This window comes from Loxodonta africana, chromosome 8 (assembly GCF_030014295.1).
Source record: "Loxodonta africana isolate mLoxAfr1 chromosome 8, mLoxAfr1.hap2, whole genome shotgun sequence".
NCBI lineage: Eukaryota > Metazoa > Chordata > Mammalia > Proboscidea > Elephantidae > Loxodonta > Loxodonta africana.
This window is the reverse complement of record NC_087349.1, coordinates 82,721,510-82,746,505: the sequence shown is the minus strand read 5'-3', so window position 1 is coordinate 82,746,505 and position 24,996 is coordinate 82,721,510. Positions and strand designations below refer to the sequence as shown.

The 24,996-nt window shown below is 40.5% G+C and overlaps 1 protein-coding gene across 2 annotated transcripts in view; it reads left to right on the top strand.

Moving 5' to 3' along the window:
* The window catches only part of RAPGEF5 (Rap guanine nucleotide exchange factor 5), a 274,113-nt gene that overhangs the window by 238,349 nt on the left and 10,768 nt on the right, over positions 1–24,996 (top strand). For both annotated transcript variants that reach the window (XM_064290063.1, XM_064290064.1), the window contains 7 exons: positions 746–843; positions 4,064–4,186; positions 6,484–6,662; positions 12,278–12,368; positions 14,920–14,970; positions 15,965–16,052; positions 20,892–20,956. In XM_064290063.1, the coding sequence (XP_064146133.1) occupies positions 746–843; positions 4,064–4,186; positions 6,484–6,662; positions 12,278–12,368; positions 14,920–14,970; positions 15,965–16,052; positions 20,892–20,956 (695 nt within the window). The remainder of the gene's footprint in view (positions 1–745; positions 844–4,063; positions 4,187–6,483; positions 6,663–12,277; positions 12,369–14,919; positions 14,971–15,964; positions 16,053–20,891; positions 20,957–24,996) is intronic.

Genomic DNA, 24,996 nt, shown 5'->3' with positions numbered 1-24,996 from the left:
AATCATCCATAAGCAGACAAAGATTTATGCACAAGGATGTTCACTTCAGCAATATGTATTATTGCTGCTATAATAATAGATCCCATTTATCAAGACCCTGTTATGTGCCAGGCCCTGTGCTTGTAGTTAGCATATATCATACCATTTACTTTATATGACCAAAAACAACTGGAAGCCGTTAAACATTCAACAATAGAGGAAAGATTAAATAATGACAGATATGACTGTTATGCAACCAATTAAACATGATATATAAAAATTTTAATGAGTGGGTAAGTGCTTATAATAAAATTATAATGTAAAACCATATATGGAATAATTGCAAATATTGTATATATGTATATGTTAATGCGTGCACACGCGTATACATATGCACATATAAAAAAAGATCAGAAAAGATATATAGCCAAATGTTATCAGTGTTATCATCATACAGTTATCTTGGAGTGATGGGATTATGAGTGAATTTTATTTCTTTCTTAAGCTATTGTTCTATTTCTAAAGAATGACTGAATATTACATTATACAACAGGTTTCCACTTTATGCGTGCTAAGGAGTGAAATCCGTGATCTCACTGGTGTCATTGTTTACAGTGTACTGAACCAAATTAAATCCATTTTAAATCCTATTTACTTTTAAATATTGTTCTTTGGCAAGCTCTACTCTTTAGGGGTACCATCTAGGCCTGCTGCTATTCATGAGTTCCTAATTACATTGTCTCTTTTCTTCTCTTTCTTCATAAAGACAAGCATGAACTTCAGCCAAATGACTTCGCCATCTCCAAATCTCTTGAGGCATCTAGTCGTATATATGTCTACCGGAAAGACCTGGCTGACACCTTGGTGAGGACCTTTTAGCCTTTTACTTGAAACACAGACACAAGGTCAGACCCAAAGCCCTGGCCAAGTATCCTCTTACCAAATAACTCTACATTTGCAAATCAAAGAGAGATCCACCTTGAAGAATTCTAAACCCCTACTAAGTTAAATCCTGCTTCTTTCCGAGCTCCTGAAACAAGGGACCTGAGACAAATGAATCTTTCTCCCATGGAATCTTAGTTCCATCTCTCCGTTTTTGGCAGACGTTTAGAGATGAGGCTGAGAAATGCACCCTGGGCAGATTTAGGGAAAAGAGACCCTGCGCCCTTTATTTCAGTGCATTTGGTGCTCTTCAAATGCTCCATTTCCTTGAAGAGACGGTAAACTGTGGGCACACCCCTGTATAAAGTAGGTCATAACAACAGGGCATCTGATGTCACTGAAGTTATTTTCTATTCTTAATTTAAGAACATATAAGCCTAAATGGATGATTTTTGTTGTTGTTGCCGTTCTTGAAAACCTCAGTCTTGTGGCTGCTCTCTGGATGGTAGGACCAAGCCTCAGATACATCACCTATAAACAGCCGGCTCTAACAGATGGTTGTTTTTCCGCCTAGATTCCTGGACCTAGCTTCTCTTCATGGAGTCCTCACTGGGGCTGGTCCGCCTAGCTGGCTTGTGATTGAGGGATCTGTATACCACACAGGTTTTAAAAAAAAAAGAAAAAAAAACTGCTTATAATGAAAATATTGTGTGCAAAATTATCTGCAGAATATCAAGCTACCATAATAATATTAATCATTGTCATTTTTCGTACTTATATACAGGACATGTATGTGCTGAGTAATTTACACAGAGTATCTTATTTAACACTGGCAGGAACCCCATGATGTGCAAAGAGGCTGGATAATTTACTCTAGCTTCATACAGCCAGGCAAGGGCCAGTGCTAGGATTTAAATCCAGTCATGAAGCCCTTGTTCATTCCTTTCATTGGTGCATGATAAGGCAGAAAAGGGGCAGGAACTGCTTTGCTTACTTGGTTCTTTCCAGTACTGAGTGCCCTTTGGAAGGTCACATGTGCTGTGTTCTTTCATCATGTAAATGCATTAGCGAAACGTTATCAACTTAGTGCTACACAGCATCTTTGAGTAAATAATGAGATTGATTTTACCACTTTTCAGGAAGGAGAGTGATTTAATACGCAGCTAGTGTGGGGCTTTCCCCCCCACCCCCACCATGCTACGCAGACTTCTATGGTTCCCTGTACACATTCCCAGGGTGCACTTCTACCACTGTCAGGCCAGTTCTGAGGAGTAGAAGGCAGGCCTGAGGCAATGCATCAGTGCAACAGATGAGTGCCTCCGAAGAGTGTTTCCAGGGAACCAGACTCCCACCTGCCTTCAGCTTCCCCACTGGAATCACAGGTGTAGATACTGCATTTCCAAAAAGGTCTCGGTTAAAATGGAAACATTTTAAGGGAAACATAACGCATTAAACCACCAGTACCCACTAGATGTGGGAGCACTGGTAGTTCAGTAGTAGAGTTCTCACCTTCCCTCGGGAGACCCAGGTTCAATTCCAATGCACCTCATACACAGCCACCACCCATCTGTCGGTGGAGGCTTGCATTTTGCTATGATGCTGAACAGATTTCAGTGAAGCTTCCAGACTAGGGAGAAGGGCCTGGCAGTTGACTTCTGAAAATCAGCCAACGAAAACCCTATGGAGCACAATGGTCAGATTGTTGTGCATGGGGTTGCCATGAGTCAGGGCTGACTCGACAGCTCACAACAACTCACTAGCATGTGCACATTAAAAAAACAAAAAACAACACCTGTTGCCATGGAGTCTATTCTGACTCATAGAGACCTTGAAATTAATTCATCTTAGAAAGCAGGAATTAGATCCCCGAAGAAATGAGATACTGAAATGTAAAGTGTTTCTTGGTGAGAGCATGGATAATCTTCAGTAACCAAAGGACAGTTTCAGGGTAAGGGGCACATCAAGGGAGAAAGTAGGAGGAACAAAAAAAGCCAAATAAAAATATCCTCACGCCTCCAGATGATCAAGCAGGTATTTGTGTTACCTGTCCATACTTTGCTCTTCGTTTGAAAGCGGCCTGGGCCCTGTTGAGTCCATCTGGTCCCTGTCCAGCCCTTGGTTTAATCCTCCCACCTTGATATTTGCAAGCTCATTCATTTAGTCAGCTCGTACTGAGCCCCACACTGTATCCCCTTTACAGAGAATCAAGTCTCTGGCAGAAAAGCTCTGTGAAGGTCCTTTGTCCTTAGTTTTTTAAACTAGAAAACCTCTTCATAAATGTAAAAACTTCTAAAATAAAAATAGTTTATTTTGTAGTTTAAAAAGATTCATATTTTGAACCTGAAATATTCTCTTCCTGCGTTGTCATTTGCTTTTGCAAAATCTCATTTTTAAGAAGCTGTCGTTAATTATTCAAGTCCGAGGCATTGAAACCCCTCAAACGGGAGAATTTATATTTTCATTACGAAATATCAGACATTTTGGAAAGATGCCAAATAATTTCAATAACTTCCACAACAGATTAAAGCTGTTGTGGCATTTAATAAATTCCTGCCAGATTTTAGAGACATAGTACTGCCAAACTCATAGTGGTTAGCCCTGTTTATGTGTAGGAAGCAGTTGGTACTGAAAATAATCAACCTTTGGGCATAAATGGAATAACTTATTTTTTTAGTTCATGTTTAAACTTTTTCGCTTTGCATGGGCATTTTAATGTAACTCGTGGATGTGTGTCTGGGATGAGATTTGTTAAATGTATTTCCTGTAAAAGCCATGTCTGTCTTTATTGAAGTATACCATGACATTTCTTTCGTTTGTTTTTGTGCTAACCCTGCTGGCACATTAATTCTTACCAGAAGCCAAAGTGCTTTTAGGGCTTTCGGTTTCATTATGCTATCTGCCAGGGCAGTGTTTTATAATCAGGTGTGTGTGTGTGTGTTTGCGTGTGTGTGTGTGCGCGTGCGCGTTGCGGGAGGGACAGGTTAAGTCAATGAAGCATCATTGATCAGATTACCGTTTCCAAGGCTGTTTCCTAAATTGGTTGTAACTCACTGAAGGTGAATAAACCAGAGAAAATATTAAGTGCCCTCAGAAAAGATGACTTTCCTAACCTGGGCTTCTAGAGCCTTTCTGTGGCTAGCCAATTCAGCATGAAACATTTGGGAATTACTGAAGATCCTTTTGTTTCTGTCCATTGGTTTAGAACCCATTCGCAGAAAGTGAGGAGTCACAGCAAAGGTCGATGAGGATTTTGGGAATGAACACTTGGGATCTTGCCCTGGAATTAATGAATTTTGATTGGAGTCTGTTTAATTCAATTCACGAGGTAAGTAGGGAGTAAAAAGAAAATAAATGCTACTGCTGTTTTAACTGCAAAGTCTTTTTGAAGAATATTTATGTGTATGTCTGAGCATAAAATAGATCCATTGGTGATACAGTTTTGCAGGGATAGAATGGTCCAAAAATATATTTAGGGGCTTTAAATATATTGAAAGACTGAAAGACTGACCTAATCCTAGGAAAACCATATACTTGGCCATGCATTCTTGTATTTGTGTAATGTGAGTATAAATGTACTATATTCTTACATGTATGTATACATACATATGTGTATATACATTTGTATAAAGCTCTAGTGGGGTTGAAGAGCCATTTTACCTTTGATACTGGCATTTTTACTTTTTTTTTTTTTTTTCATGAAAGTTACATGCTTATAAAAGAACCACATTTGGATTGTGTATGTGTGCACACACACATTTTTACTTTAAGAAAATTCTGTAAATTTGGACTGAGCTGCAGGACTTCAAGGACTTTCTTGAAAATCTTGAGATATGTTTCAAATTTTTGTATCTATCAACTTCTCCCTTCAGGACAAATTATAACATTTACAAAACAGTACAAAACAGTAGGGGCAAAATGCTATTGACAACTGATGACTAAATTTGACCAGTGAAAAGGCTCACTGGAATCAGGAGATGAAAAATGTGACAGTCCTGTGCAACCGTATGTTGGATTTGCTTTGCCATGTAGTGAAATTTTTCATTGCAAAATGGTCTTCCTTTTGAAGGAGTTTCATGCCCAATTTGGGAACCCTTAAGCTTCACTTTCATTTTGTCCTTGTTTGCTGTTAGTCGCCATTGAGTTGAGTCCGACTCATGGCAACCCCATGTGTGCAGAGTAGAACTGCTCCATAGGGTTTCCAGCGCTATGACCTTTCAGAAAGGAGCCCTGGTGGCACAGTGGTTAATCACTGCTAATCGACAGGTCAGTGGTTCAAACCACCAGTGGCTCCAAGGGAGAAAAATGTGGCAGTCTGCTTCCGTAGAGATTTACATCTTTGGAAACCCTATGGGGTTGCTAAGAGTTGGAATCGACTCGATGGCAGTGGGTTTAGCTTTTTGGTTTTGACGTTTCAGAAGCTGGTCGCCACGCCTGTCTTCTAAAGTGCCTCTGGATGGATTTGAACCACCAACCTTTCAGCCAGTAGTGGAGTATTTAACCACCTGTGCCACCCGGGAACTCTTAAATTTTCTCATTAAGTTGAGAGAAAATTTGAACATTATGAACTGAATTTGAACAAGTAATGAACTTGGGCTGAATGACTTGTCGCTTTGAAAATGTGATTAGAGCGGCCTATGTCCCTGCTTATCCAGTGGAGGGTGTTGATTATTTCTGTAAAAGAAGCATACATACATCCTCCTACCTTTAAAATCAAGTCTCTTCTATTGCTCTGCATATGATCAGGCTGTATTAATAGTTACTGGTCTTTCCTACTTTAGTAAATCATTGGATCTTACCCAATAATCACTTTCTTTATGAATTGACAGTATCTTTTTCAGTAGTTCTCAAAGTGAGATACCTACACCAGCAGCATCAGCATCACCTGGGAACTTGTTAGAAATGCAAATTCGAGGCCCCACAACATAACACATACATATTGTATCAGAAACCCTAGAGGGGGCATCTGGCATGCTAAGATCGCCCTTCAAGAGATCCTGGTTCACACTAAAATTGGACAATCATTGTCTTAGAGAGTTGACCTAGTTGTTGTTGTTGTGTGCCATGGAGTCAGTTGCGACTCACAGCAACCCTATAGGACAGAGTAGAACTGCCCTACAGGGTTTCCTAGGCTGTTATCTTTACAGGGGCAGATCTCCAGGTCTTTTCTCCTGTGGAGCTGCTGAGTGGGTTTAAACCTCCAACTATTCAGTTAGCAGTCAAGTGCTCGACCATTGCGCTACCAAGGCTCCTTCAGATCCTAGCAGTAGTATTCATTTTCACTTGTATTTGCCAACATACAGAGTTTGGGAGGTTTGGATTCGGCCTTAAGATTCACACTTTAGAATGCCTTAAATGGTAAGGACTTTGTCTTCCTTGTATTCTAAAACATTATTTTATATAAGGATTCTAGATAAACATTGTTTAAGAGGCATCTCTGAAATTCAAGATGAACAAAAGGTAAATTTTGGATTCAACACATTATTTGTTATATTCTCTGTTAACCTAGCTAATCAAATGGGAGTGGCTGCCTGAAGATAGCTCTTAAAAATGAGCTAGATTTTCTATCAACATAACTTTGAGTGTGCTAAAAATAATCCCTGGCATAAATACATTTTCTTTCAGCAAGAGCTGATCTACTTCACATTTAGCAGACAAGGAAGTGGAGAGCACACTGTGAACCTCAGCCTGCTGCTCCAGAGATGCAATGAAGTCCAGCTCTGGGTGGCCACTGAGATTCTGCTCTGCAGCCAGCTGGGCAAACGGGTGCAGCTGGTGAAAAAATTCATCAAAATCGCTGCTCAGTAAGTTCCTGCTGGTGAAAAGTCCTATATCTCTAGTCTCTTTGAGAGAGTACTTTTTTTTTCCTGTGGTAATGATAAGAAAGGTTGGGATGTAAAAATATAAAATCGATTTAAGTAACCAAATGATTGAAAAGGTCTGTTCTTGAATATGTATTATTTGCATTTGAATTATTTATATTTTAAAGTAAATGCCAAAACCAGAGGCTCAAGCCCTGGTCTCTGTGCTGTAGAACTAATCAGAAGGCAGTACACCCATCCCCTGCCCTACAGCTAAATTACAGTGTGGACAGGTGCGCTACAGTAGGCTAGGAAAATCGGAGAAGGTGATGTGAGGGAATGAGAATCCTTGAAAGGCAGGTGTGCTCTAGGATTTCGCTCTTGACTCCTTGTTGCCCAGAGTATGAATTTTGCAAACTCATGAGAAGGAAGGCCTTCCACTGGTTGGTCTCACCCTCCTGAACTCCGAACCGCACCCCCTGTGTGTACCCTTCACCCCAGCCACTCTAAATGTCTGTCTCTTTCCCAAAACACACCATCATCCAAGCCTGGATGTATGAGGTTGGCTCTGCCAAGAATGGCCACTTCCATTTGAACTGGGTCTTGAATGACAGCAGTTTGTTTGGTTATCCCTTAAGACCTAGTTCAAATGTTCTTTGCTTCCTGAAGCCCTCCCTGACTTTCAAATGCAAGGTCAACTACTACCCCCCCGCCCCCCGTCCCCTCACACAGTTGTTTTTTAAACCACTTTTATTGTATTTATAAAATTTATCTGTTTTTATAGGATTCCATCACTAAACTGTAAGCTCCCAGAAGACAGGCACCATTTCAAATCAATCATTGTGCCTTGGGTGCCTGCTGTAGAACTTAAATAGTAGCAACTCAGTAAATGTTGGTTGAATGAAATTTTAGTAACTTGCTGGGAGCCTCTCAAAATACTGAATTAGTACCGAGACTGTTCACTTAGACAGCTTCCAGAAGCAGGAGCAACCTGGATCAAAATCTTTCCCAGTCCCTTTTGCCTCCCAGCCTTCCCATTTTATTTTTCCTTTGTCTTCCAAAGTAGTTTTTATATACAATCGTGTGAGTAGAATACTTGTCAATGTAATGTATTTAGGAAATTTACACACTGATTGCTCGTAATATATGCAGATCCATGCAGGGTACCGTGGGGAGATCAGACTGACCTGCACCTAATCCTCGCACTCGGGAGACTGCAGTCTGCTGAGGAGATAATTCTATAACGCACATGGCTAATGTGCAAAGGAGAATGGAGAAGTGCCCTTTACGGGATCAAATTCCACTGGGCTTTAGAGGAGGAAAGATAATATCCCAAAGGACGTGAGAAGGATTAGGAAAATATCTTTGGAGGAGGTAGCGTTCAAGGCTATATTTGAATTCTGAGTGGGATTCTGGCAGGTAGGAATTCAGAAGAGCACATTCGAAGCTTGGGCTGCCCTTATTATGAATGCCTTGTTTTTTATTTTGCTGCTGCCTTTCATAATATTAAAAAAAAAAAAAACCCTCGAATCTGCCAGGCACTCCTTGGAAACTCTATGGGGCAGTTCTATTCTGTCCTATAGGGTCGCTATGAGTCAGAATTGACTCGACGGCACTGGGTTTTCATAATATAGCCTGTGAAATTCCGGAAGGTGGTGCTCCTTTGGTGAAAACACTTTCTTGTACATACCAGCTATGAGGAGAAATGGGACATTAATGTTCCAGAAAGTTAAATGACACCATCCAGCTCAGTTCCCAGTGTAAGATTCTGTCCATCCTCCGAGACGTGAAATATATTCACACTTTCTCCATATGGTCCCATGCTCTTGAATTATTTATTGTTCCGGTCTCTGTCCCTTGCCCATGGAACAGAATGCCAATAGAAACATACAGTTAAATTCCTTATAATCACCCTAGTAGGAATAACCAAGGGAAAACAGTAATTTCCACAATCATGAAGTGTTTTCCCTGCCTAAGGCATCCTATTTGCATATTCATGTCTCCTCATCCTTCTCACCACCATCCCCACCCCCCACTCTGTGGAGTGAGTGGATTTGATTTCCTCACACACAGACAAAGGAGTGTTCGCTAAACTGGAATGTTTAGTGTCAGTCTGTTCTTGTCGTGGAATGAATGACCCTGGATGAAAGGAATCCAGACTCAAATGGTTACCAATATTTGTACTGTTCCAATTTGTCTTATAGAAAAATCTTGTCTTTATTAATGTTTTTTTATTTACAGATTCAAATATTAGTTATATGTGTTTTTTAAAAAAATGACTAAAAAAGAAAGAAACATGGACCAGGAAAATTATTCATGGGGAACTAAAAGATAAAAAGGTGGGAATTATACTTAATATTCCATGCAGATAAATGGCACTGAATAAAAAAGGGAACAGTACTGAATAATAATAAAACCATATCCCCAAAAGTTCATTTTTTCAACTCAGTCTCCACTGGGTTGTCCCTCTCTTAGTCTTCCTGCCCGACTTCACCTTCAAATGCAATTTGAAGGGCTTGCTGTATACAAGGCACTTCAGTGATAGGCAGAAGGTAAGAATGAACTAGATATGTTCTAGCCTCAAGAAGCCTACTGCCTAGTGGGAAATGACATAATTGCTGAGCCACCATCATGTAGCAAGGTGGGGAGACCAAGGAGGAAGACAGCCTTTGAACAAGGTTGTTCTAGCATAGAGACAAAACAGCTCTTATCGTCAGCAAGAGCCTGGGCAGAGGAGGCTGGCATTTCAAATCAACAAGTCAAGAGATGGAGCTAACTCAAGTCTGTCCTGACTGGTGCCAACTTTGAGGGGGTGTAGTAAGACAGAGAGGGTAGGATGGGGGAAGTGAGTGGCAGGAGGGAGGTTGAGGAGCAGTACTGTAGCTGTTAGGCAGCAGTGACCCTCAAAAACAGATGGGCGTCCAAATCATAGACCAGGAAATATCTTGTTTCTGTTTATTCACCTGAGAGAAAGTTGGCACACGCCAGGTGAAAGGCCAATTGGGCTGAAATTCAGGGCTTCCTGCTTACCAGCGAACTGAAGGCAGAGCCAGAAGTAGGGCAGGAAGACTAAGAGAGGGACAGTCTGGTATAGATTCAGTGACCAGGTGCCTGCTGGAGTTGTGTTCACCTCAGATATCTTAGACACAAGGTATGGTGGCAGCAGTGAATTTCCAAGTGCCGCTGTTAATGGGGATTGTTGTTAGCTGCCATCGAGTCAACCCCCAACTCATGGTGACCCCATGCATAATGGGATCGAACCATTGTGCTCCATAGGATTTTCCTTAGCTGATTTTTCAAAAGTGGATTGCCAGGCCTTTCTTGTGTCTTAATCTGGAAGGTCCACTGAAGCCTGTTCAGCATCACAGCAATACACAGGTCTCTTCTGACAGATGGATGGTGGCTGCACATGAGGTACATTGACTGGGAATCAAACCCAGGTCTCCTTCATGGAAGGCAAGAATTCTACCACTGAACCACCGCTGCCAACTTATTAATGGGAGTAGAACTTCCAAGATCCTACTAGGCCTGTCCTAACTGAATTGGCACCCAGGCTCAGCTGGACTTGGGCAGTACATGGCTCTAGGACCAGGCAATTCAGGCAGGATCTGCCAGGGCGCAGCCAGTTGGATATATTACCGCTTTCACAGCCCCAAACCATTTCTTGGTTCTAGGCTAGGTGTTCTTAAGCATTATCTGTGCAACTGGAAATTAGTGTAGCCTTTTGCAGCAGCGGTTTGTACTGTGTAAGAAGAACCTTTAAAGTCTTTGTGGTTTTTGACCAATCATGTAATGGCTGGAAGTCTAACTTAATGAAAAAAAATCATGGACACAGTAAAATGTTTATGCACGAAGATATTCATTGCAGCATTCAACATACTAAGGGGGAAATGAAAATAAATGTCAACAATAGGGAGATGAGTAAACAAATTATAGTACATGCTCCTGATAAATATTATAAATTAGTGATGATAGTGAAGAATCCATAGTATATGACTTATCATATTAATTTGAAAAAACAGGATACAGAATTGTATATACATTGTTCCCAAATTGCATTTGTGGAATTTGTGGAATTGTGACATTAGTGAAGATGTAATGGAAGAGATGGCATTTGTTCAAAGCTAAATTAATGCTCACTGGGTGCCTGTTGGAGCCCTGGTAGTAAAGTGGTTAAGAGCTCAAGCTGCTAACCAAAAGACTGGCAGTTCGAATCCACCAGCTGCTCCTTGAAAACCCTATGGGGCAGTTCTACCCTGTCCTGTAGGGTTGCTATGAGTCAGAATAGGCTCAATGGCAATGGGTTTTTAAAATTTTGGGGGGTGGCTATGAAGACCCCTGGTGAAGCAATGGTTAAGAACTACAGCTGCTAACAAAAAAGTTGGCTGCTAACCAAAAAGGTCAGCAGTTCAAATCCACCAGCCACTCCTTGGAAACCTTATGAGGCAGTTTTTCTCTGTCCTATTGGGTCATTGTGAGTCAGAATCGTCTTGATGGCAACAGGTTTGGTTTTTTGGATTAGGAGTCCTGGTGGCACAGTGGTTAAAGCACTGGCCTGCTAACTGAAGGTTGGCAGTTCAAAGCCACCAGCAGCTCCTTGGGAGAAAGATGTGACAGTGTGCTTCCATAGACATTTACAGCCTTGGAAACCCTATGGGATCTCCATAAGTCATAATCGTCTCGACGGCAGTGGGTGGGATTTGGATGCCTATTAGGTACTTGCTTTTTTTTTTTTTCCTTTCATATTTAGTAATCAGGGTAGGGTAATTTTCTAATTTTACACATTTCCCTCAGAGAAGTTGTTTTCTAATGCTCTCCTGATAAGGGAGTATCTAGAATTAATAGCCTGTTCTGGCTGACCTGAAAGCCCATGCTCTGTCTACTACACCAAGCCTGCTCAGCTTCTCTTGAAAATTAGTGGAATTTTGACCAGTTAAGTCTAAGGGCATGATTGACTTCATGCAGAATGGACACACATGGTTACACAGTGAATGGAACTCAGCATGATCTTATTTTGTATTTTATTTCCTTTTTTCTCTAAATGAGAAATGTGGGATGGTGTTCCCATGATATATACCACACTTAAATAGACACATAAAAGAGTAGCTACTTCATTGATAGCAAAGAAAATAGCTTTAAATTTAATGGAAGAGGGAGCTTGTGGGGTGAGGTGAGAAGGCTTGTCTGTCAAAAAAGAAAAACAACATACTGATTAAAGAGATGGGGCTAGAAAGCAGTTTCAACAAGAGGATGACATATTAATGAAAGATGAATTTAAAAGAGTCTTCAGTTGAAACTGTAAAAGCATATGAAATAGGATTTTTTTAAAAGGTAGAATTTTTTAAAATGTCCAGGGAGTATTAAGAGCGTAAATCTCTTCCTAAGGGTGAGAGTTAGTTTGCAGCATTCGGAAGTCCTTCTTTTTGCCTTAGAAACAGTTGAGGGGATACTACCCCTCATCCAGGGATGGTGAAAGGTACATTGGAGCCATAGCCGAGTTCAGCCCTGCCCTAGAGGTTAAACTCTGGCCTAGAAGATGCCTTTCAGCCTTATCTTTTGTGACCTTTTGGAGAAAGGATGTTGCCTTAAAGTGTCCTCTGCTTTCTTTTCTTCCACAGCTGCAAAGCCCAGAGAAACCTGAATTCTTTCTTTGCTATTGTGATGGGTCTCAACACTGCTTCTGTCAGCCGACTGTCACAGACCTGGGAGGTGAGCCTGGGGTTTCCAAATGGAGAGGGGAGGGGGTGAGCAAACAAACTGAGAGGGGACTGTTAAATAAAGGAAAACCTTTATTTAAAATAAATAAATTGAAATGAAATAAGCGCTACTAGAAAAAAATTTAAAAAGTAATGTGTCAAGTTGGTAGAGACTGGTTTGCTCAAATGCTCTTTAAAAACATGTTTCTAAAATACATATACAAATAGATGAAATATGTAAAATATATTAAATGTTCATGAGGTATATATTTTTATATTAAAAATAATTTTTAAAAGTGAAAAAAATCTTCCCCAGCTGGAACCAGTCTTCCTCTCTCCCCTCCGCTATAGCACGCTTACAATCCCATGCTGGCTCCCTCATGGTTGCCCTGCACTGTGGTGTGTGTTTGGAAGTGGATTTGCTGTGATGCTGGTGAATTTAAGCTTCAGGGCCTCTCATTTGTGTAGCCCCTGGCAGTGTGTTCACATGGATGATGTGTATCTTTGTTAAATGTACAAAAGTGAGGTAGTTTTGTATTCTTTTTCATAAAGAGGACCCATGAAATGTTATCAGTTTCAGGCCTCCCACATTCTGGATCTACCTCTGTGCACGCTGTATTGGGAAGGTGATTGGGTCATAAGAAACAGAAGCCCGCTTGAGTTAGTGCAGGTACTGAAGGATGGACCCTGAGAGTGTCTGTGAGCAGAACCAAGACCAGCATCCCTAAACTGAGCCAGACACAGAGGCAGCGCTCTCAGCCTCTCTCATGGCCCCTTCACCTTCTTCCTTTGGGCTTTCGTTTCCCTCACTTTCCTTCTCTATGGATTGGCTGCCTCACTCTTTGTACCATTTCTCTCCCTCATTTTTCTTTAATCGTAGGGCCTTCTCCCTTGTAGCTATACCTGTATGGGGCTTACCGTGATCTCCTTGTCTTCTCTCTGTATTACGTGTGCTCAGACTCTGCTCTTATCACTGACTACACCATTCTCTTCATAGTTCCCAATTCAAACTCCTGTTAGAAAGAGCTGATAGGCCGACAGTTTTTTCTCATATTAGATCTCAGCGTACATTTCTGGGCGACCTATGGATTCACTTTCTTTGAGTCAAAGGCCTTTCCCTGATGGAATGCCCTGTGGTGACCTCAGGGTCAGGGTCAGCTCTCCCTAAAGTGGTTCAAAAGAAAAGAAATGAAAGCCTGGCCCACTCTGGTTAGGCAAACAAATGTGCGTGCGCATCCTAAGATGAAAGCAAATGGGCAGCAAAGGCCATAATTGATCAGAGGAGGAAGAAAACAAAATGGGCTTGAATGGCTGGCGAGGGCCTATGGAAAGGGAAATTTAAATTAAGCCTTAAAAGAATCTCTGATTTATGAAACTGGGGAGGAAAACTAATCCAATTAAATTCAAAGAGCGTGCATCTAATGTGACTAATGACCTCCTACTACGTGCAGAGTGCTACGGCGTTGTCTTGGCAGATAGAAAACGGGCCAGACAGATTAGAGCAGAATGTGTGGGGATGAAGGAGGTTTTGAAACAAGTCCTGCAGGACCATGGGGGAGAAAGCAGAGGCCTCCTTCTACAGTGGGATAGCTGAGAAAGACCCCAAAGAGAAAGCCTGACCAAATAGGACCTTCGAGGTCAAGTTGGATTGGTAGAGGGTGGGATGCACATCCCAGGCAGAGGTGACCACAGGATCTCTTGGCCAGGTGACTGGATATAGGGAGAGAAGTAGGTTTGAGGGTCTTCCTGAGACATCTCCATATCCTCACATGAGGAAACTGAGATCAGAGAGCTCAGAGACTCGCCCCAAACCACACAGCTAGAAAGTGGCAGAGTTGGAACTCAAAATCAGATTTCAAGTATGCAGTCTTTACCACAAGAGATTACCGTGTTAAAATCAGGCTGGAAATGTTCCAGGCCTGTCTTCCTTAGTCCTGAATTTTTAGCTGGGAGAATGACATGTGTTTCCAAATGCCATCATTTTACGTGCCACTTATTGGTGTGGTTGATCAGTACAATTCAATGGTTCTGCCCGTCAAAGTACGGACTTTATTATTTAAGATGTTCATAGCCTTTTACTACTTATTTTACTCTCTCCTGTAAAATGTAATTATATTATTTATATTTTTAAAAAAAATTATTGTTTTCCATTCAATAAGACCATTAAGAAAAAGAGAAAATACATCAGAGTTAGGGTATAGAACTGAGATCCAAGTTGTTTTTGTTAAGTAATCACCAGTGTGTGGAATGTCTAGCCAACTGGATTCCTGAAACATGTGGTTATTAACTTTAAATTGTTTTTAGCACCATTCCCAAGGACCGTCACATTGGGGATGATGAAAATTGAATCATAAGAAGCAGTCAGGCCAGAACCAAATGATAGAGGTATTTATGTTCAGAAATGTGACAGGTGAAAGTACCACTTAAAGGAAACACCTCTTGGTGCCCTCAAATCAACTGACTAATGTGATTTATTCCGTTGTCTGGTTTTTGTTTGTTTATTTTTAATTTGCTTGGGTTTTTGTTGTTGTTGTTGCTTATTTGTTTGTTTTTGTTTTTGTTAGAAAATTCCTGGGAAGTTTAAGAAACTTTTCTCTGAACTTGAAAGCTTAACGGTAAGTAGTTAGGCCAAAGGGGACTTAATCTTCAAATTAATTGCTGGTGTCTAGTTTCTTTCTAGATTTCAGTGACTGGTATTTGTACTACTTAGTGGCAGGTAGCTTAGACTAGTTCACTTGTACAAGAAAATGTAGCTTTGCTTTTTATGGAGTGAAGCAAGTCAACAGTTAATATTTCTTCCTCTCCATCTAAAAAGGTCATGAGAATAGTCCTTCTGGTATGAGTTTCACAAGGCAGATTTTTAAACTTCAATCATTTCAAAGCCTATGAAATTGGTGCAGTGGTTAAGCCCTCAGCTGCTAACCGAAAGGTTGGTGGTTCAAACCCACCAGCCACTCCATGGGAGAAAAATGTGGCATTCTGCTTCCGAAAAGATTTACAACCCTGGAAACCCTACAGGGCAGCTCTATTCTGTCCTATAGGGTTGCTATGAGTCAGAATCGACTCGATGGCACATAACAACTAAAATAACGTGAAATTAAGCAGTATAGATTTAGTGGACAAGTTAGGGTCTTATGCATTATTTTCTGCTTTTGACTATTAGGTTTTAGGTATAGAATTTATAGTTTTTCTCCCCAGAACACAATAAAACAGTATTCTCTTATTTTCTCTCAATTGTCTATGCAAGGGTAGTTTTTTTTGCAATGTACCTAACAAAAGTCTTTGGGGTTACCTCATTATAGAAATTATGCAGAGGAAACTGTACTTGAAGAACCAATTTGAGGAAAATAATAGGACAGTCAAAAAGTACCTCTCTTTTGCAGTCATTTCCCATTATTATAAACCAATAATGTGAGTCTCATTCATTGCCTAGATTTTCTGCCCTAATTTAGTGAGTTTATTCTCCTTGGAAACCTTTATCTACTTCATTCTTAGGAAGAACCTCTGTATATCTAAATCGTGTTCCAATTGTATAGCAAAAGTAGATGTAGAGTTGTTTCTATTGCATATTGATCTTTCTCTTTCTTTGCAATCTGTTTGGTTCCGCAGGATCCTTCCCTGAATCACAAAGCCTACAGAGATGCATTCAAAAAGATGAAGCCACCAAAAATTCCTTTCATGCCCTTATTGCTTAAAGGTAATGATTTTCTGTCTTTTATGCTATCTATTTAAGTCCATCTTCCAGAAATTTATCACTCTAGCTATGGAGGGCAAGTAAACTCTCAGTTTATTTCTTGACAGTAATTTTGACATATCAGACCTAGTCGTGTTTGCTTGTGATTTTTTTTAAATGCGCAGTTATTTCTGAGATACCTAAAGAACTTAATTTTGCTTAATACATCAAAGCATTTCCACTTGACTTCCAAAACATAGCCCTGGAAACTTTTGTGTTTTTATTTTACTCTGCTTCTAAGTGCTTTATTATTTTCTTTGAGTATACAGTCCACCTAATTCAACCAAGAATAAGGCTGGCCTAAAAAAGAACCCAGACAGTGATCAGTCATGCTCTGTGTTTGCAACCTAAGCTTTCAGAGATACAACCCAGAACCTGCTGCTGTACGAGAAACATCTCTGGTCAGTGCAAGCAATAGAGCATATAGTAATTCTGCTCTATTGAGAATGTACTTTCTTCTTTCCAGGAATGGAACCCAGTGAGGAAGGTATTTTGACAGCTCCAAGTTAGTCCATTAAAGCACCAAATAATTCACAATGAAACGTGTTAGTTAAGTTTACTGATGAGATCTCAGTGGTCTCTTTTTTAAACCAAGGGAATTCTTAAAAGGGAAGTTCTTTTTAATGTGGGCTACACTACTGACATTCAGTGGATAGCTTTATCTGTGTGCTTTCCGGAGTCCCTGGGTAGTGTAAACTGTTAACACACTCATCTGCTACCTGAAAGGTTGGAGGTTTGAGTCCACCTAGAGGCACCTGGGAAGAAGGGTCCGGTGATCCACTTCCAAAAAATCAGCCATTGAGAACCCAGTGGAGCACAGTTCTACTCCGACACACATGGGGTCACTATGAGTCGTGGTTGCCATGAGTCAGAAACCACCCGATGACAACTGGTTTTATGTACTTCCTGGGATATAGGGGTTTGGGCATTTTTTTAAACTGCATTTTGACCCTTCAAGGAATTTTATAGGAATATTCTTTCATCTGGCCTTTGCCCTTCAGAAGCTTCTGACTTCCACTGGGCCAGACCCCAATGGCCAAACCAGAAGTGTGATTCTGGAATGAGTTGCTTAGAAACTGAATTGCTGGTTGACCTGACCCCCCACCCCCTCACCCAACCTCCACCACTGGCAGTAAAGCTGAGATTCCCTCTCCAGCTTTTCTTAAGAACTGCCAGAGCTTGGAGAATTATTTTGAGTTGATATGCATCCCTATAGCTACTCACTTAGTCTTTCTCTAATACAAAGTAAGGATCTCTGTGAAACAAGAATATCATATTGAGAGAATTTAGAGAAGCACAGAATGCTTCATTCAAGCTGGGACGATTCTGTTGAATGTAAATGAAGGAAATAAGGAAACATTGCAGATCCAAAACAACAACTTAAAAGTCCATTTGGTTCTTCGTATTTATTTGCTTTTAAGATAAATTTATTCAGGATTATGATTTTTATTTGCAAATAAAACACCTTCAAAGGGGAGGAGGGAGGAGCCAGAGGAGGTAGGAAGTAGCACTTAGAATCATTATCTAAATGTTGTCTAATAAAGTGGTATGATGGGAAATAAGGACAACTCTGGAAAAGGAATAAATTTTAGAAAGAAAAAATTTCAAAACAAATATTTTTAAAGTAATGAGAAATCACTTGACATTGTCTCTTTACCTTGATTACGTTGTTTTTTTGCAAATAACCCATCCCCATAACACACTCACACATACAATGCGTAATGGCTAACTTACAAAAATAGTGAGGGGGGTGTTGCACAGTTGGCAAAAAAGGTATAAAGCACACATTATTTGCATAAAAATACAGTAGATAGGAGTGCAGCTATCTGCCATACATAAGTGGTTTTCCCCAAAAAATATTTAATGCAGTCAAGTGTTGCACACTTACATCTTAACTTGGATGCGATTTTCTGCTTTGAGTTTTTCTACACCTTACTGTTGGTAGGAAAAAAAAATTGTCCTTTTTCTACTGAAAATCCATTCAGCCATTCTAAAAGAACGAGCAGTAAATAAAACTTTTTTTTTCATTAGAACCCTTCACAAGTGTAAATCAGCACTTATTTCTTTATCTTAATTTTTTGTCAGTATAAAAATAAACATTATTAATACTGTATATATCATGCCAGAGATACATTTCAAAAAAAAATTTTAAGCATTAATTTTTTAGGTGTTTTAACTGCATAATTCTTTTTAAAATTGCAATAAATTGTTTTAGAGCAACTAGCTTGATGTTTAATGAACCTCTCCCCCACCCCCACCCCTTACTGCTTTGGACTGCTTTTAATTAGAGCAATACCCAGTGCCATTGGGTCAATTCCGACTCACAGCGACCCTATAATAGGACTAAATTAATCAATTTCCAGTAAGCATACAAATTATCAGATACATGATAACCTGAGGGTCCTCCCAGCCATCAGCTTTCCGATTTCTCAGTTAAGGTAATGAGGATTACCTTAGTTGAATTTCTCAGTTGAATCGCTTGCCTTTTGATTCACTCTCCCACCCTGCTATGGTGTGGACTCTGGTTCAGAAAGTGGTGAATGGGAGAGCCTAAATAAGTGTTGGGAAGAGGTCTGGCAGAGCTAAAGGTCAGGGAAACTCTCAGGTCACAAAGAGCTAAGTAGTCTTTATTGTGTTGGAGGTGGTGGTGGTACCTGCCGTTAGGGGGAATAATCAAGAGGTGTTTGAAGATAAACTGGAGTCCTGGTTGTGTACATGTCTTTAGTGGAGATTATTGTTCTTCAGTTATCAATTACTGTTCTTCAGTACTTGTGGGGGGTATTTGAAGAAAAGGAAAGTTGGGATATTTGGGTGTTTCTTCACTTTCACTTGCAATCCACTGCAAGGGTGTCGTTTCATCCAAGGGTGTCATTTCATTCAGCAGTTCTCTTTCATGAGGAGTTTGAAGTATGTTCAGGGGTCTCCAGATGAAAGGAGTCTTGCAGGCACTTGACTGTAACTGGTAGTCAAAAAAATCCAAGTACTCTCAACATGAGGTGCCCAGAGAGGCCCCACGTGAGAGCCTTTCTGGGTTAGAATCCTGGCTCCGACACTTCTGGCTCTGTGAGTTTGGACCATCGATACTTCAAATTCTTTCATCCTAGGGTTTTACCTTCTCAGTTCTTGTGAGGATTAAATGAGTTAACTTAGGGCAAAGCACTTAGCACTATGCCTGGCACCATTAATAAATGTAAGCTGTCATTATTGTCATCCTTTTCAGCATCATCTTCAAAAACAGGGAGGGGGTGATAAACCTTGTAACTCTGGGGAAATGGACCAAGTGACATGGAGAGGATTTGGTAATCTGGAATTCTTGGTGAATCAGGAGAGGCTAGGCTTTTCGGCGGTGGTTAATATGGAGTGCAAGTATTGTTTCATTTGCTGTGTAAAAAAGGTAAAAGCTAGTAACTACGTTGACTACTCTTTCCTAAACATTGTGTCACAGAATGAAGCTTGTAATTATTTTCTAAAAACAAAACTGTGAAAGATAGTAAAATAACCAGAGAGTTTGTGAGAAGACCATGTAATTAATTGTGAATTGTTTTCCTATTAGGATATCAGTTAAAACAAAAAATTCATGAAAATGGTGCAGTCCATGCTGCGTAAGGGTTACTTTGGGGACAGGTTCTATCAATGTATCCTATAACAGTGTAACTAGCGTCACACCTCAGTGCTCTGGGACCTCACGTTTTGCAGGCGGGTTCCAGTACAGGTACAAGGAACACGGAGCACTGATCTCATGATTGCAGGAAACAGCAGAATAAAGGACTTCCTTAAATGAAAATGCTTTCCCTTTCTGTTTATAGGGATTTTAAGCTGTTTCTCTACTTCCTATCAGGTTAACAAATATTCTCCATTTTTATTTATAGGAACTTTAAGCTGTTCTTCCTCTCTTTTCTAGAAGCTTATTTTAACAAGATTTTTGAAAATTGTTTTTGTTTGGTTGGCCCTCCATGTCTGTGATACAACGTGATTATTTTTACATCCTTTAAATTGTAGTATATTCTTATTCTGATCTTTTGTCTGTGCTGACACTGACCCTCCAGTCCGATTTTTTGTGTTAGCTACTCTCAGACCTTCAGCAGCTGTCTTTAACATAGCAAATTCCAAAATCCGTCTCTCTCTGCAGCCAAAAGGAGATTTTCATTTAAATATCTTTGTTACTTTAAATGCAGTAAATTCCGAACCAAACTTAACTTACCTTCCTCCAAAAATGCACTGTCATCCTACTTTCCTTATTTTATTTTCATCGGTAATGCTTTCTTAATGCCAGTCAAATAGGCCCAGAAATCTTATTATTTTCAAATCTGCCTTTTCCCTCACCACTTCCCATACATAATCAGGTTCCAACTTTGGGAACTAAAATGCTGAATCTTAATTTTTTAAATTAAGCAGATCCTTTGTACTTTGCCCAGGGAGTTTTAAAAAGCAAACACCTAAATATTAAAACCTTGTTGTTTCTGGGTATTCAGTTTTTTGTTTGTTTTGTTTTTCTGGCCTAAAGACATAATGGACCAGTTAAATTATGGAATAGTGTTAGCTTATATTAAGCAGATTAAAGTCATACACTTCACTGTGAGTACAAAACATACGCTTTCAGTGTGTCTTCCCCACACACGTAAATTATGCACTTTCACATAAATACTACACAGACTCAATTTCTGGTTGCCTTGCCAAATTCATGGAATGACCCGTAAGTATTACTTACTATTTAAGAGAAATTAATAAGTTGAATTGTGTCTCAGCTCTTCAGCCCTGATGCATGACCTGTTCCTAACGTTTCACATGTCTTTTAATTTTCAGATGTAACATTTATTCATGAAGGAAATAAAACATTTTTGGATAATCTCGTCAATTTTGAAAAGCTGGTATGTCAATTTCATTAATTTTCCTTACTTCTCCTGTAGCAGAACTGTATGCTTTCCTTTTCTGCTCCAGGAAACAAATGGTTTAAGTCTTTTTCTCCATCAAACGTATGATTTCCAGGCGCTAATTTGCTGCCTTTTGTGTATTGTCAATAAAATGTGTTCCAGTTAAAAACAAGTGTGCTCCAGCCTGTACAAGGCAAGGCCATGGTAGCTCCATAGACCAGTCGTAATTGCGGGGCTGAGGGCTGTGAAGACCATGATCTCAGGGAATATCCAGCTCAATTGGCATAACGTAGTTTATAAAGAAAATGTTCTACATTCTACTTTGGTGAGTAGCATCTAGGGTCTTAAAAGGCTGTGAGCAACCATCTAGGATACCCTACTGGTCTCACCCCTACAGGAGTAAGGACGAATGAAGAAAACTAAAGACACAAGGGAAAGTTTAGTCCAAAGGACTAATGGAGCATATCTACCACGGCCTCCACCAGACTGAGTCCCATACAACTAGATGGTACTCGGCTAACGCCACTGACTGCTCTGACAGGGATCACAATAGAGGGTGCCGGACAGAGCTGGAGAAAAATGTAGAACAAAATTCTAACTCAAAAAGAAAGACCAGACTTGCTGGCCTGACAGAGACTGGAGAAACCCTGGGAGTATGGCCCCCAGGCTCCCTTTCAGCTCAGTAAAGAGGCCACTCCTGAGGATCACCCTTCAGCCAGAGATTGAACAGGCCCATGGAACAAAACAAGACTAAAGGGTCACACCAGCCCTGGGGCAGGGACTGGAAAGTAGGAGGCAACAGGAAAGCAGGTAATAGGGAACCCAGGGTGGAGAAGGGAGAGTGTTGATGTGTTGTGGGGTTGTTAACCAATGTCATACAACAATGTGTATACTAACTATTTGATGAGAAACTAGTTTGTTCTGTAAACCTTCATCTAAAGTTCAATAAAAATAAGTGTGCTGGCAAGGTTTTGAGAACCAAATAGTGTTGCACACTAAAATGAAAATCTGTATTTTTGAAAATGAAACTTAACTGGATTAACACCAGTGGTTGAGTATATATAATTGAGCCAGAAATAAAACTGTCAGGTTCCTGTCAGAAGGAATTCACATTCATGAGGTTAAGTTTTACTGTTTTAAAAGCACAAGTCTCTGTTCCAGCACGTACTGCTTCAGAGGCACAGGAGGGAGAAAGATCTCCTTTTTGGGAGGTATTATGTGTCTCCCAGTACGCTAAGCTTGGATGTGATAGTGGAATTTGTAGGGTCTGTGCATGAGAGGAAGGTCTGCTCTCACCTACTAACTGAAGGGTTGGTAGTTCAAACTCACCCAGCAGCACGGTGGAAGAAAGGCCTAAGCAATCTGCTTCCGTAAAGGTTGTTGTCGGTGGTTGCCATCAGGTAGATTCTGACTCATGGTGACCACGTGTATGCAGAGTAAAACTGCTCCACAGGGTTTTCAAGGCTGTGATCTTTCAGAGGCAGATTGCCAGGCATCTCTGGGTGGGTTCAAATCACTAACCCTTCAGCTAGGAGTCAAGTGCTTAACCAGCGTGCGACCCAGGGACTCCACCATAAAGATTAAAGCCAAGAAAACCCCATGAAGCAGTTCTACTCTGTAACACATGGGGTCGCCATGAGTCGGAATCAACTCATGGCAACGCGTTTGGTTTGTGGGTTTTTGTTTTTGGTGCATGAGAGGCAGAGCTACCTTCCTCCTCTTTAACCTGTGGACAAGCATGGCCACTTCCGAACACTGCAGACAGAGCAGCTCTGACAAAGTGCCTGTCTCTGCTCATCAGTAGAGGTTCCTGGTCATCTTCTCTTACATGTTGCTAGAATGGCCCTTTCTAAATTATCCCTAGGACATTCCCTGGTTCTTTGTCATGCAGTGGGCTCCTCCAAGCCTTTTTGACCTGTCGTTGGGCAGAGAAGAGTTTCCTGTAAGAATTGAGCCGCTGTAAAAAATTGTATTCAAAAGAGACCCAACTAACTACCAGAGGGACAGGTTTGTCTGACAGATGAACTTTAGTGTCATAGATTAAACTGTCCTTCATGGTTAAAGATGATTTCAGTGACCCCTATCTATAGATCATGACTTTTCAGTGACCTTTTCAGTAATGGTAATGGATTTGTGTAAACTCTTTCATGGACTGAATACCAGCTCCCTGTGTGACTGGCTGAGACATTTGAGAGAAGGTTGAGTGAGCAGGGGCTGCAGACCATGACCAAAGAGCAGAGCAAACTGATGAGTCCAAATGAGGGTTGGAGTCTGCCCTTTGCCTCATGAGTGCTCAGGTTAACTCAACCACACATAAGATGAGGCAGAAAGATGATGGTGCAGTCAACTCTTATAAAACTCGGAAACCCAAGCACCTAGAATCGGAAAGACAGATGTCTCAAGATATCCTGTCATAATTGCATTTTAATCACTCTGAGGATGACCACTCGATGGTTAATTATTTTGGATGTGGATACATCTATAACTTTTAGATTTTCTTCTGCACTAATTGCTTTGGAATCAAAGCCAAGATATTTTCAGAAACCCTGGTGGCATAGTGGTTAAGAGCTATGACTGCTAACCAAAAGGTTGGCAGTTCGAATCCACCAGGTGCTCCTTGGAAACTCTGTGGGGCAGTTCTATTCTGTCCTATAGGGTCACTATGAGTCAGAATCGACTCGATGGCAATGGGTTTGGGTTTTTTTTTTGTTTTGTCAAACCAACACAGCAGGAAATGAATATTTAAAATGCCAATTTTTTGTATTTACTCCTTAGAGATTTGTTCTGTGTTAATCTGTTTAGTGTTCTGAAGATCACAGGGCACCCATTTGCAACCAAAAGCTGTAGGCACTAAAATTCTAGTCTCTAAAGCAGGTTAATCTTCAGCGTTTGCTATTAATGAAGTGATTACAGGAATATGAAGCCTTTGGTCAACATTCACTTAGTCTCCTGGCCAATACATCTAGTTAAGAATTCCAAATAAGCTTTATATAGGGCATGTATAAAGAGGTGAAATGAGACTTGACATGCCACGTAGAATTCCCTGTAAAGGTCTAGTAACTTTTTACCTCTGACTAACCCAGAAGGGACGTAAGAGAACAGTTGTACTCTTTATAAACTGACTGTTATCTCTTGTTAAGGGAGATCGGTAGTTGACCTTTTCCCTAAAGTAAACCACTAGTTTGGTTAAATTCATTGTGTCATTTCCCCTTAGATAGTTTCACCAAAGTGAGAGAACAATTTCATCAGCACAAATGGGGAGGAGCAGTGGAAAGATCCCTACCCCTTCTCTCTTTACTATGATTAGCCATCTATGATCCTCCCATGACTTTCTCTAAGAATCCAGCAGAAGTTCTTTTAATACCAGCTAATATTTTTTTTTTAATGTCGTCTATAAGGAGCCCTGGTGACACAGTGGTTAAGGGTTTGACTGCTAACTGAAAGGTCAGTGGTTCGAACCTACCAGCTGAACTGGGGGGGAAAGATGTGGCAGTCTGCTTCCATAAAGACTGGAAACCCTATGCGGCAGATCCACTCTGTCCTATAGGGTTGCTATCAGGTTGCTATGAGTCAGAATCAACTCAATACAGTGGGTTTGGGTTTAACATCATCATTTATAGATGGCACAGGACCAGGCAGCATTTCATTCTGTAATACATATGAGTTGGAGTCGACTTGAGGGCACATAATAACAACAGTGTAGTTTATGGTCTTGTTTTTATACATGCCAAGACTTCAAGCTAACCACAGGGAGTAAAAAAAAAAAAAAACCCACTGCCGTCAAGTCAATTCCGACTCATAACGACCCTGTAGAACAGAGTAGAACTGCCTCATAGAGTTTCCAAGGAGCGCCTGGCGGATTTGAACTCCTGACCTGTTGGTTAGCAGCCGTAGCACTTAACCACTACGCCACCAGGGTTTCCGTAGGGAATAAAAGAGAGTCTAAATAAAAGTACTTCTATTAGGAACAAGGATTGTCTGTACCCTTAGTTCTTTAAGAAAGTTTAAGGAAATAGCGTAGCACAAAATAAGTATTA